Raw genomic sequence first — 11,607 nt, forward strand, 5'->3', positions numbered from 1 at the left:
GCTCCCCAGTGCAAAGGTACACTTCCCTCCTGTTGGGGTTTCGGGGAACAGCGTGCACCCCACAGTAATCAGACTTACCCTATTACTTCGCCCTTCTTACCTCACATCCCCAGGCAGCACAAACGGTTTGCACTTGACTATTAACTTAAAAAGGAGCCCTGGTGGCACGAGGATTAAGCACTCGGCTGCTAACAGAAAGGTTGGCAGTTGGAACCCACTCTGCAGCCCCACAAGAGAAAGCCCGGGTGATCTGCTTCCCTAGACTACAGGCTAGAAAACCCTATTGGGCGGTTTTACACAGTCACATGGGGGCGCTGAGAGTCACAAATCAGCTCGATGGCCCCGAACAACACAAAGTTAACCTGAAGGCCGGTGGTTCAAATCTGCTCGCTGGCACTGCAGAAGGAAGGCCTGGTGGTCTCCTTGCATAAAGATTCCAGCCGGGAAACCCCGTGGAGCAGTTCTGCTGGTCACATGGGTTCACCAGGAACCCGAACTGGCTCAAGGGCAATGGGTTTGGTTCTTTGGGGTTTTGTTTTTTTTAATCTCACGTGCCCTTATTTTTACCTTTCTGTCCACTTACGTAACCCCAGGTCCAGTTACTTTTTTGTGATTGTTTCCCTTCTCCCTGTCCTGCTTCTGGGTTTTGGATTTGGCTTTTTGAAGTGATTGCCGGGTTGTCTGATGGACGTTTGCCCTTCAACCCTCCCACTGCAGTAATCGAAAGAAACCGCCCGGTCGCCTGGAGCCACCACATCCTCCTCGACCAGAGTCTTCCCTCGGCTTGAGTCACTTGGTCTTAGTCACAAAGACACCCCCAACGAGGGTGCGGGGGGAAGGGACTCAGGGAATAGCACTCGGAGTGGTTGTAGATGGGGCCTGGAAGGCCTGAAGCATGGTCTCCACTTCCTGAGCCCGTTAAGGGGTTCTGAGGAGCTCAGGTGTAGTCTGTATGGTGCTACGGGGGTGGAGGACGGGTCCAGGACGAGGCAGGAGGGTCCCGTGGGACTGGCAGGGTCCATGCCTGGTTCCCCGTTCTGGGTCGGGGACTTCAGTGTCACTTTGCTTCCCGCTTTCTCCCCTGCTCCCTCGGGAATGGTGGCCTCTCCAGGGTCACCTTTGGGTATGGCCGGCACCCGCCTTAGTGGAGGAGGAGGGTGCTCCGTGGACCCGAGGGGAGGGGCCCAGAGTGGGAGAGGGTGGGTGGACTCCAAAGCCAGGCCCAGCCCCATTTCCCAGCTGGCCGGAGGCTGTCCCTGCCACTTGGATGGAAGCCATGGTGTGGCTGGGCCTGGTACAGGTGCGCCCTCCCTGCCTCTGCCCCTCACCTGTGCTCAGGTGTAGTCTGCATGCCATCACATGCACGCCCCCGCCTCCTCACTTGCACACCCTCTGTGCCCTGCCCTCTTCAAGCACTGCTGCTTTCCCGTGTGGGGGCCAACTCCTGCACCTTGGCCCCCACCAGGCATGCATGCGTCAGCATCCACCATCCCCAACCCCAATGTCTGGTGAACAGGCACGTGTGCCTTCATGCCCTGGCCCACGGCAGAGACAAAGTTATCCCCCACTCTCCCTCCACCTGCTATGGCTTCCCGGTGCCAGAAGCAGCAGCTGGTGGGGGGGGCACTGGGGGCCACTGTGAGACTCACCCTGCTTGCTGTGTGTCTCCAGGCAAGTTCCCACCCTCTCTGGACAGCCCTGACTTCCCCAACCAAATGACGGGCTGAGAGTCCTTCGTTGGGAGTAGGAATCTGGGTGGTGGCTCCTAGCATCCCACAGCCTGGACCCTACAGCAACCCCAACTCTCCAGGACTGGGAGGCGAGAGGCTTAGAACCCCCCATGATTCTAGGGGAGCCCCTGGGTGGTGCAAATGGTTCACACGCTCAGCCGCTAGCAGAAAGTTGGAGGTTCAAGTCCACCCAGAGGCGTCTCAGCAGAAAGGCCTGGCAATTGACTTCGGAAAGATCAGCTATGGAAAACCTCTGGAGCACAGTTCTACTCTGACACACATGGGGCTGCCATGACTTAGAATCAACTTAGCAGCACCTAGTGTGTGTGTGTGCGCGTGCGCGTGCGCGTGCGCGCATGCATGCATGTGCGTGCAACTCCAGGGTCCTCACTCAGCCTGGCCTCACCGGGGCCTAACCTCACCTGCCCATTTGGACAGTGGCACAAGAGGCCAGCCCTTCCTGTTCAGATCCTGCTCCATGTCTGCTGGGCCACAGAGCTGACCCCAAGGCGAGAAGTCAAATAGGCTTTAATGGGGTGCCCCTGCAAGGACAGTGCCGGCTGGGCCTGAGGCCTGCCTGCTCTTGCCGCCTGGCTTCCCCTTCTTGGCAGACGTGGCCCTGGCCACCTTCTTGCCACCACCGGGCAGGTCGGGCCGTGGGCCGGGGGCCGAGGGGGCAGCGGCCTGGGGCCCCTGGTCCTCATCGAGTGCCTTGAAGAAGTAGTCCACGTTAGACACGGTGTCCAAGATCTCGGGCACGCTGTAGTCAAAGGACAGCAGCTCATCCGGCAGGTGCAGGGAGCGCATGTCGCCGGAAGAGTCGTCCCCGCCGCCGCCACTGTCAGGCAGGCCGGCCACTGCTGGGACCCTGTGTGAGCCACCCTCAGGCTCAGCGCCACCTGGCAGGCAGTCGAAGAGCTTCATGGCATCCTCCAGCAGCACTTTGTCGGGCAGCGCGAAGGCGCGGGCCACCTCGAGTGCCGGGGCCTCGCCCGCAGCCAGCGTGGGGTCCGTGGTCTGGGCCTCGGCTGGTGCAGGCAGAGGTCCCGGCCCGGCCAGTGGCTCCTTGGCGGGGATGGCTGGGGGCTCGGTGGCCCGGGCAGTGGCCACCTCAGGCCCGTGAAACTGGCTGAGGCGGCCTTTGAGATTGCTGTAGGGGCCGGGCGGCAGCAGTGGCTCAGCAGGCAGCGTGATGAGCAGGGGTGGCAGCTTGTCTTTGGGGGGCGGCGGTGGCGGGGGCAGCTCCATGAAGGCCTGGGGCCCCCCGTTTCCCACAAAGCCCAGGGCCTCGGGGCCGGGCCCCTCAGGTGGGAAGTAGGGCAGGAGGTATTGGGGGGCCTCAGGCACTGGCTGATAGTGGGGGTATGGCGGCGGGGGCACCGGGGCCTTGAGGTAGTGCTGGGGCTCCAGGAGATAGGTGCCTGGGGAGGCGGGGCCCCCACCACCTGCTGCCACCTTGTATAGGGACGACTGGCCGAAGTCAGAGGTGGCCCACTCGATGCGGTAGATGCGGGGATCAAAGAAGCAGCCGCATGGAGCCATTTGGAAACCTGCGGCCGGGGCAGGGGGCAGCCTGAGAAGGGCTCCCCTCAGAACACAGGCCTTGTCTTATGGGGTCCATGGGGGTGGGGGACACAGGTCTTGTCTTAGAGGGCCCACGGGGAGATGGGGGACACTGGGTCTTGTCCTAGAGGGCCCATGGGGAGATGGGGGACACTGGGCCTTGTCCTAGAGGGCCCACAGGGAGATGGGGGACACTGGGTCTTGTCCTAGAGGGCCCATGGGGAGATGGGGGACACTGGGTCTTGTCCTAGAGGGCCCATGGGGAGATGGGGGACACTGGGTCTTGTCCTAGAGGGCCCATGGGGAGATGGGGGACACTGGGCCTTGTCCTAGAGGGCCCATGGGGGTGGGGAACACGGGCTTTGTCTAGGAGGCCCATGGGTGGGGGACACAGACCTTGTTCTAGAGGGCTCATGGAGGCGGGGGACATGGGCCTTGGAGGGCCCATGGGGAGATGGGGGACACAGGCTTTGTCCTAGATGGCCCATGGGGGTGGGGGACACAGGCTTTGTCCTAGAGGGCCCATGGGGGATGTGGGACATGGGCCTTGTCCTGGGGGGCCCATTAGGGGGCAAGGGACACGGGACTTGTTCTAGAGGGCCCATGGGAGAGAGGGGACACAGGCCTCTGCCTAGGGCACCCATGGTGGGGGTAAAGGACACACCTTGTATCCTGGGGGACTCACGTGGGGATGGGGGCACAGGCCTTGTCCTGGGGGGTCCACTGGTGAGTGGTGGACACAGGCCTTGTACTTGGGGGGTCCGTTGGGGGGGGCGGGGGAATGGGCCTTGTCTTCAGGGGCCCCACTTGTGGATGGGGGTGACAGTCCTTGTCCTTGGGGGGCCCACTAAGACAGGGACACAGGCCTCTTCCAGGGGGGCCTGTGGGAGGGTAGAGAACCCCCCTTGTGTCCTGGAGAACTCATTGGGGTACGGGGTCACAAGCCTCTTCCTAGGGAACCTGTGGGGTGTAAAGGACACAAGCCTTGTGTCCTGGGGGATTCACTGGGGGATGGGGACACAGGCCTTGCCTTCCTGCCCCATCTAGGATGCAGGGACATGGGCTCTGCCCACTTGAATCCATACCCCGAGTCCTCTCTGAGGGTGAGGGGAAGCTGGTACCTGCTGGAGGAGCCGGAAACACCTCTTTCTCTGGGTTTGAGGAGTGATACAGGTTCGAGGAACCTGCAGAGGTGAAGGGCAGGTCCTGAGCTGGGTGGGTAGGGCTCTGGACCCCAGCCCGCCACACACTGCTCTGGGGGGCCCCTTACCCACTGCAGGGATCGTCTCTGAGCAGGCCACGGGCTGGCTGCCTGGTCCCTCAGTGCCGTCCAGGCCCCTGGGGCTAAAGCCTTCCTGGGGAGCAGAGGGTGTGTAGAAGGGTTTGGAGTGCTGCATGGGGCGGTGGTGGCCCAGCCCAGCCAGCCAGGAGGGAGGCAGGCGGGAGCACAGGCGGGCAGCCCAGAGAGCAGGCTGAGGCCCGTGGGGTTCTGTTTGCCTGGTTACTCTGGGCAGCGGGTTCCAAACAGCTGCCTGCCCAGTGACCAGGGTTCCGGGTACGGAGGGTGGGCAAAAGGCAGATGGGGAACTGAAGCCAGTCAGAGATGGGTGTCACTGAGGGAGGGCAGCTCCCTCACCTCCCTGCCTGCACCCACAGTGCCCACCTAACAGCTCCTAGGCTGCTTCCTCCAGGCAGCCCACCCAGATCCACACCCATGCAGGTCACAGCCCCAGTCCCCTCCCTGTGTGTCTTCCTCAGGAGCCACGGCCCCTCTGAGACCAGAATCCCCCAGCTCGGGCACGCGGCAGGAGAGTCTGGTGAATGACGGGCACCAGAGAGGGTGGGAGGAAGGAGGGAGCTCCCTGGTCCCAGCCCCCACAGCACAGCGGAACAGGAAGAGGCCCGGGTGTGTCAGGGTAGACTGGGGGCTCAGGGTGGAGCAGTCTCAGAGTCACAGAAGAGCCTCAGTGTTAAAAGAATAAAGTTTATTGTCTGCTCCACGTCCTCGGGACCCCTGGCCCTCGGACACATGCTGCCTGGCCCACAGCTATTTGTAGGAGTTGGCCTTGTGCTTGGGCAGGAAGACGAAGTTGGGTGGCACGGGTCCCAGCAGCATCTCACTGTGGAGGGTGGGCGGGGTCAGGCTTGGGTCCCCCATCGTGCTGAGCCCAACTGCCTCCCGCACCCCTCAGCGCACCCCCATCCGGCTGCCCCCTGCTCCCAGCCCCCACAGTGGAGCCCACCTGATGCGAACCCAGTCGGCCGAGTTCTGGCTGGCCATGAGTGTCTCCAGGTAGTTGCGGCCCAGGTAGTAGGGCGGCCGCTCGTTGATCTTCTGTGGGAGCCGCTCCAGCAGGCCCACGGGTACATACCTGCAGCGGTAGAGGGGTGAGCAGGGGCAGAGGGCCAGGCTGGACCGCGCCGTCCCCACCCCGCCCACCAGCCACCACCTGCACAGGAAGGACAGCCACTCAAGCAGGAAGCGGCGGGTCTTCTCCACGCCCTGCGTGTCCGAGCCCCAGTGTTCCAGGCCATAGTGCGTGAAGTCCCGCAGGATGTCCAGGCGCTCAGACGACGAGATGTCCCAGTGCCGCTGCTCTTTGATCTCAGTGAACAGCCATGGCTTCAGCAGGGCACCGCTGTAGGTGGGCAGGGTGGTCAGGGGCAGCCGCCACCCACTGGGGCCGAGGGGCCACTGCTGAGCCCACACACAATGCCCGGCCTGAGCCCGAGACCCCAGCTACCACCCGCCGAGGCGCTGCTGAGCCTACACCCATCACACAGCCTGAGTCCGAGAACCCAAGACCCTGGCCGCCACCTGCCGAGGTATCACTGAGCCCACATACACCCCAGGCCTGAGCCCGAGACCCCGGCCACCACCCACTGGGGCCAACGGGCCACTGCTGAGCCCACACACACCCCAGGCCTGAGCCCACGACCCCAGCCACCACCTGCCAAGGCACCACTGAGCCCATACACACCTCCTGGCCTGAACCCAAGAATCCGAGACTCTGAGACCCAGGCCACCACCTGCCGAGGCGCTGCTGAACCCCCACACACCACCTAGCCTGAGTCCGAGACCCCAACACCCCAGCCACCACCTGCCAAGGCGTCACTGAGCCCACACACACCATGCTGAGTGAGTTCGGTCCCAGCAGCACGGCTCCCTGGGCTGATGGCCCCAGCCTAAACTAGAAGCCCTGACCCCCAAAACCTCCACTCCTCACACCTCAGAGATGTGGTCACATGACCGTCAAAGCCCAGGAATTCCAATCCGTGTCCACCAGCTGCAGACACTTCGGGCCCCCTGAGCTGCACCCCCAACCTAACTCTGCTCTCTCTCTGGAGCCCAAGCTCTAGCAAGGCCCCCAATAAATGAGCAACCCAAAAGGGCAGGGAGGGGGAGGCCAGGTTGTGGGGCGCCCACTGCTCCTGACTGTGGCAGCAGGCTGAGTGCCCAAGGTGCACTGGGCCCGGCTCTTGGCATCCCCCCGCCCTGGACTCACTCACCGGGCAATCATGACCCCAGCAACGCCAGTCTGCATGGCGCGGTTGGCATCCTCGTACGATAAGATATCCCCGTTTCCTGAGGAGACAGAGGTGGGGGTCTCTGAGGGGTGCACGTGGCTAGGGGTGCCAAGGTTCCCTACCAGCCCAGTGGTCTGCATCAGGGTGGCGGGGGGGGGTCCCCAGGGGTGGCCCCACCATAGGTGTAGCCTTGGGTGGCGTGAGTTCACAGTGTGGGCAGTGGAGCAGGGAGGTCTGGGCACCCACCAAACAGGGGCATGGGGCTGGCGGCCCTGACGCACTGCTCAATGTACTGCCAGTCGGCCATCTTGGTGTAGCGCTGCTCCCGCGAGCGGCCGTGGAGCTGGGGGGGAAGCAGCCACAAAGGGAGGGTGACAGAGGGAGACCGAGAGAGACAGACTGAGAGACACAGAGAGAGAGAGAGAAACAGACAGAATCAGAAAGACAGACCCAGAGAGACAAAACCAGAAAAACAGATCAAGAGAGACGCAGAAAGACAGTACCATATAAAGACAAAGTCAGAGCCAAAAAGACGGACCAAGAGACACAAAGTCAGAAAGACAAATCAATTGAGACAAAGAGAGAGAACCATAGAGAAACAGAAAGAAAGGCACAAAGACAAACCGAAACACATAAAAAAAAAAACAAAAACAGGGAAACCAAGAAAGCCACCAAGAGACAGACATACAGACAGAAAGATCGAGAGAGAGATAAAGATTGAGAGAGAAAAAACAGTGAAAGGGCCAGAGACAAAGAAGGAATGAGAAGGAGAAGCCATTAGTGGGGAGGCCTGCTGCCCAGTGGCCCCGATGCCCGCACCCAGGGACTCACCGTGACGAGTGCCACACCCCAATCCCGCAGCTCTGGCAGCAGGCGGTGGGCTAGGTTGGCCCGCTCCTGGACACCTGTGCGGGTCTTCACCGTCAGTGGCACGTCCAGCACCTGTTGGGGGCAGCGCAGGGCTGGGGGCAGGGCTGAGGGGCCGGGCCAAGTGGGGAGGACACAGGGGTGTGGGTTAACACTGGGCGCACCTGGTTCATGCCAAGGACAATCTGCCGGAACTTGGTGGAGCGGCTCATGAGGGCACAGCCTCCGCCCTGGGAGGAGAGGAAGTGGGTGAGTGCAGACCCAGGCCAGGTGGTGTCCCACACCCTCGCTAAGAGGACACATGGACACACGACCCCTGGGCAGACACTCAGAGCTTCACAGGGTCCCACACCAGCCCATATCCTCTATTCTGTTGGCTGGCTCAGCTGGGGAAACCGAGGCACCATATCTGTCACAGTTGGCAAGGTCCCAGGCCTCTGCCCTATGCATTGCCCGCCCGCCTCGGACTCCAGGGCCAGGGGCCGCCACCTTCTTGTACACGAGGTCGATGGGGCAGCCGACGTTGATGTCCACAAAGTCCACCTCGATGGTGCGGTTCAGCAGCTCTGCACACCGGGTCATGGTGTCAGGGAAGGCACCCTCCAGCTGTGCGGGGGCAGGGCATGGTGAGGGAGGTGTGCACTGCAGGGCTCTAGCCAGCTTCCTCCTGTCCCCAGAACCCCAGGGTCCTCAGGGGGACGGAAGGAGCAGGTGTCTGCGAGGCACCCGGACCCCTGCCAAGGGCACCCACCCTTTGAGGGTGGTCCTGAGTCCAGCCTGGGTGAGCCTGACCCTGAGTATCACCCTAAAGGCCTCTGCTTGCCCATTCCCTTCCTTCCTCCCTCCCTCAAGGTGGGCACTGACCTGCACCCCAAAGAGGTCCTCGCTGTGGTGGCGTTTGAGCAGGGCCCACTCGGACGTCTGGCCCTGCAGCAGGTTGGTGCAGACGGCCATCTCCCCGCAAGTCACGTCCGCCCCGAAGCGCTTGCAGATACGCCGGAACGGCAGATTCCCGCACTGGGGACAGCAGGAGGTGCCCACATGAGAGGACAGCAGGAGGTGCCCACGTGAGAGAACGGCAGATTCCCGCACTGGGGACAGCAGGAGGTGCCCAAGTGAGAGAACGGCAGGTTCCCGCACTGGGGACAGCAGGAGGTGCCCACGTGACAGAACAGCAGGCAGGGACCCCGGACACCCAGCTCAGCCCTAAAGACTCCCAGACGGGGACAGAGAGACACTGGGCACTTGGCACTCTCGGGGTGGCGCTGCCACCGCCTCCCACCCCACCCCACCCCACCTGCCTCCTACCGTGGTGAGGGGTGCCAGATACAATTTGCCACCAATGTCCAGCTAGAGAGAAAGAAATGCACAATGAAGCCCTATCCTCCTACCCGGGATCTGAGGCCTCTGCACATGCCAAACCCCCTACAAGGAATGATTCCCCCCACTTCTGCTCTACTGGACAGCGCCTACTCAATCGTCAGAGCCCCAGGCCCGATGCCCTTCCCTCTTCCCCACTGCTCCCCTCTGTCCCAGCTGTAGCCTCTGGGACTGGGGATGTATGGTCAGCTCTTTCCAGCCCCCGTACTGCGGCTTCTTGAGGGCTGGGCCCAGCTCAGAGAACAGAAAGGGAGTCTCAGCAGAGAAACGTACACGCTTCTTCTCGCAGGGCCTAAGCTTGATTACGTCCTCGTCCGTCAGGGGCCCGCAGGTCTTCACGGGGCTGCTGGGAAGGGCAGTGGCATCTGGCCCTGGGAGGGCCTGCTGGGCGTCACCATGGCCCTGCCCTGGAGCACCCTCAGCCGCTGCGGCCTCGGGGGTGGCAGCAGCAGTGGACACAGGGCCCAGTGGCTGCCCCTGGCTTAGTTGGAGCAGAGCCCGCTCGGCCCGCTCAAATCTGACTTTGCGCTTACGCAGCTGCTGCTGCAGGGTCTTGTCCAGGGTGTTGCGGACGGGTAGGGTGTGGGCCCCTTGGGCTGCCAGCTCCTCCCGCACCAGGTTCTGGCCCTCAGGCCCCAGGTGGGCCCCAGCGAAGCGGCAGGTGACGCCATAGGGGCATCTGCCGAAGGTCTCAAACAGCACGCAGCAGGGGCCCAGGTCAGCCGGCTTGGTCTCCAGGTATCGGCCGACATCGTGCAGGAAGCGGCAGCGGTCGCCAAAGAAACACTTGGAAGCTGACCCCTGTGGGAAAATGGGGGGGGGGGGGGCGGTGTGTGTGTGAGAGAAGACAAGGAGGGTCTGGGGCAGTGGGACAGCCTGGGTCTGAGCCCAACCCCTCTCCTGGCTATGTGTCCCTGCGCAAGTCAGTAACCTCGATGTACCTCAATTTCTTTATCTGTAAAATGGGAGTAATACCTATGTCATAACATCACCAGGAACGAATGGAAAGCAGACAAGCACAGGCTGAAGGCCTCAAACTTTCTAGCGTGATTTCGCCAGTGTAGACGCCCAGGAAGCCACACTCACCTGGATCAGGGAAGGGCAAAGCCTGTTGCCATCATAGTGGGTGGGCTTCAGGTGGGGCCGGCTCTTGTTCTGGCCTCGGGCCCTCTTCTGAGCCTGAGGCTGCTCCAGGAGCTCAGATGCTTCCTCTGTCTGTCCAGCCACTGTCTGCCCATCTTCCACCTGCCCATCCGCCAGCCGGACCCGCTTGGCCTCAGGCTCTGCCAGGTCATGGCTCTCAGGTTCTATGGCTTCGGTTTCCTGGGCGAACTTCTCCTCCCCTCTGGCTTCCAGGAATTCGTGGAACTGCTCCTTGGTGGTGAGGTACCTGCCAGCGAAGACAGCAGGGAAAGGAGGGCTTGTCCGGGGAGTCCCTTCTCTGAGCTCAGGTGCAATGAACGCTCGGAAAGGGGGAGTAAGAACACTTGCCCCTGCATAAATGCTTGTGCTGACACGGCGTTTCACTACTTACGACCATCCAGCTCCAGCCTGGGAACACCTCAAGGCCACGGGGAGGACCTGTTTTATCTCTGGGTCGCCACTACCCAGAATTTGCTGAGCTAAACCACAGATAGCAGCGGTTACTACCCTCGGCCACGTTAGACGACAAAAAACTACAAGCCCCAGCATGCTTTGCAAGGCGCATCCGAGCCGCCACATCTCCCATCACACCCTTCGGCTCTTCTTTCAAACACTGCAAGCCCCGGCATGCACTACTGCCTTCGCCTGAAACCCCGCCCACTCCGACATGCTCCATGGCGTCCTCCGCGCATGTGACAGCCTACAACGTGCAGTAGACCAGATCCCGCCGTTGACTCTACGAGGCGAAAGAGCGATCCGGACCGAAGAGTCCACGAGCTTCCCGCCCTGCGCCACTGCCCCATCTCCCGGCATGCACCGCTCGCGCCACGCTATGGGTGCCGGGAAGGGCCGAAAGGCTTTCCCCGGCTCCGGCGACTCACTGAGGTTTAATGGGGGCCACTCCCCGGTCTGGTGCGCTGGCTGCTGAATCGCCACCACCGTCTGCTGGGGCCTCTTCCGCCGCTCCCTCCGCCATCGGCCCCCCTCACGCTCTTAGGAGAGTGGCAGGAAAGTCTTCCGGGTCGCGCGCGTGTCTCCCTGGTCGTACTGGACTAATACGCATGCACGGGTCGCACCATAGACGTCATTGTGCACGCGTCGATGTGATGGGGCAGGGTCTGTCTGGGGGCGGGGCCTCGGGTCCCAATTCGGACCCTTTCGGAAGGAGCGGAAACGGTCAGTTGTCCTCAAAAGGATCGCAAACTGGCGGCCCGGGGGCCGCAGTCTGCACGCAAAAGTGTGTTGTTCTCCTGCTGGGATTTTTGAAAATTGAAAATCGACTGCTTTTAAGCTCGCTTTCATTCAACAAATAGTTTGTTCAGCTCCTGGTGCCTCAAGGCTGTCCTAGATGTTGGGGATACAGCGAGGAGCAACACAGACAAAAATCCCTGCATTC

General features: G+C 62.0%; 2 protein-coding genes across 4 annotated transcripts; both read right to left on the reverse strand.

Annotated features, from left to right (window-relative positions):
• Positions 1-1,382: 1,382 nt before the first annotated feature.
• Positions 1,383-5,146, reverse strand: PRR22 (proline rich 22). Its single transcript, XM_003421686.3, has 3 exons — positions 4,564-5,146; positions 4,415-4,477; positions 1,383-3,280 (listed from the first exon to the last, which is right to left on the reverse strand). Exons 1-3 carry the CDS (start codon positions 4,688-4,690, stop codon positions 2,259-2,261), a joined length of 1,212 nt encoding a protein of 403 aa, XP_003421734.1. The 5' UTR covers positions 4,691-5,146; the 3' UTR covers positions 1,383-2,258.
• A 111-nt stretch (positions 5,147-5,257) lies between these two features.
• DUS3L (dihydrouridine synthase 3 like) lies at positions 5,258-11,271 on the reverse strand. 3 transcript variants are annotated; one of them, XM_003421656.4, is made up of 13 exons: positions 11,093-11,271; positions 10,155-10,458; positions 9,342-9,869; positions 8,997-9,038; positions 8,553-8,705; positions 8,178-8,294; positions 7,853-7,918; positions 7,653-7,763; positions 7,068-7,164; positions 6,804-6,879; positions 5,744-5,932; positions 5,537-5,665; positions 5,258-5,413 (listed from the first exon to the last, which is right to left on the reverse strand). In XM_003421656.4, exons 1-13 carry the CDS (start codon positions 11,185-11,187, stop codon positions 5,341-5,343), a joined length of 1,980 nt encoding a protein of 659 aa, XP_003421704.2. In that variant the 5' UTR covers positions 11,188-11,271; the 3' UTR covers positions 5,258-5,340. The 3 variants fall into 3 exon arrangements, with proteins under 3 accessions (XP_003421704.2, XP_064136429.1, XP_064136430.1); XM_064280359.1 differs by lacking the exon at positions 11,093-11,271 and adding an exon at positions 10,603-11,086; XM_064280360.1 differs by lacking the exons at positions 5,258-5,413; positions 5,537-5,665; positions 11,093-11,271 and adding an exon at positions 10,603-11,086 and having other exon boundaries at positions 5,819-5,932; positions 7,068-7,220.
• Between the last annotated feature and the right edge of the window lie 336 nt (positions 11,272-11,607).

The sequence above is a fragment of the Loxodonta africana genome, chromosome 3 (assembly GCF_030014295.1).
Source record: "Loxodonta africana isolate mLoxAfr1 chromosome 3, mLoxAfr1.hap2, whole genome shotgun sequence".
NCBI lineage: Eukaryota > Metazoa > Chordata > Mammalia > Proboscidea > Elephantidae > Loxodonta > Loxodonta africana.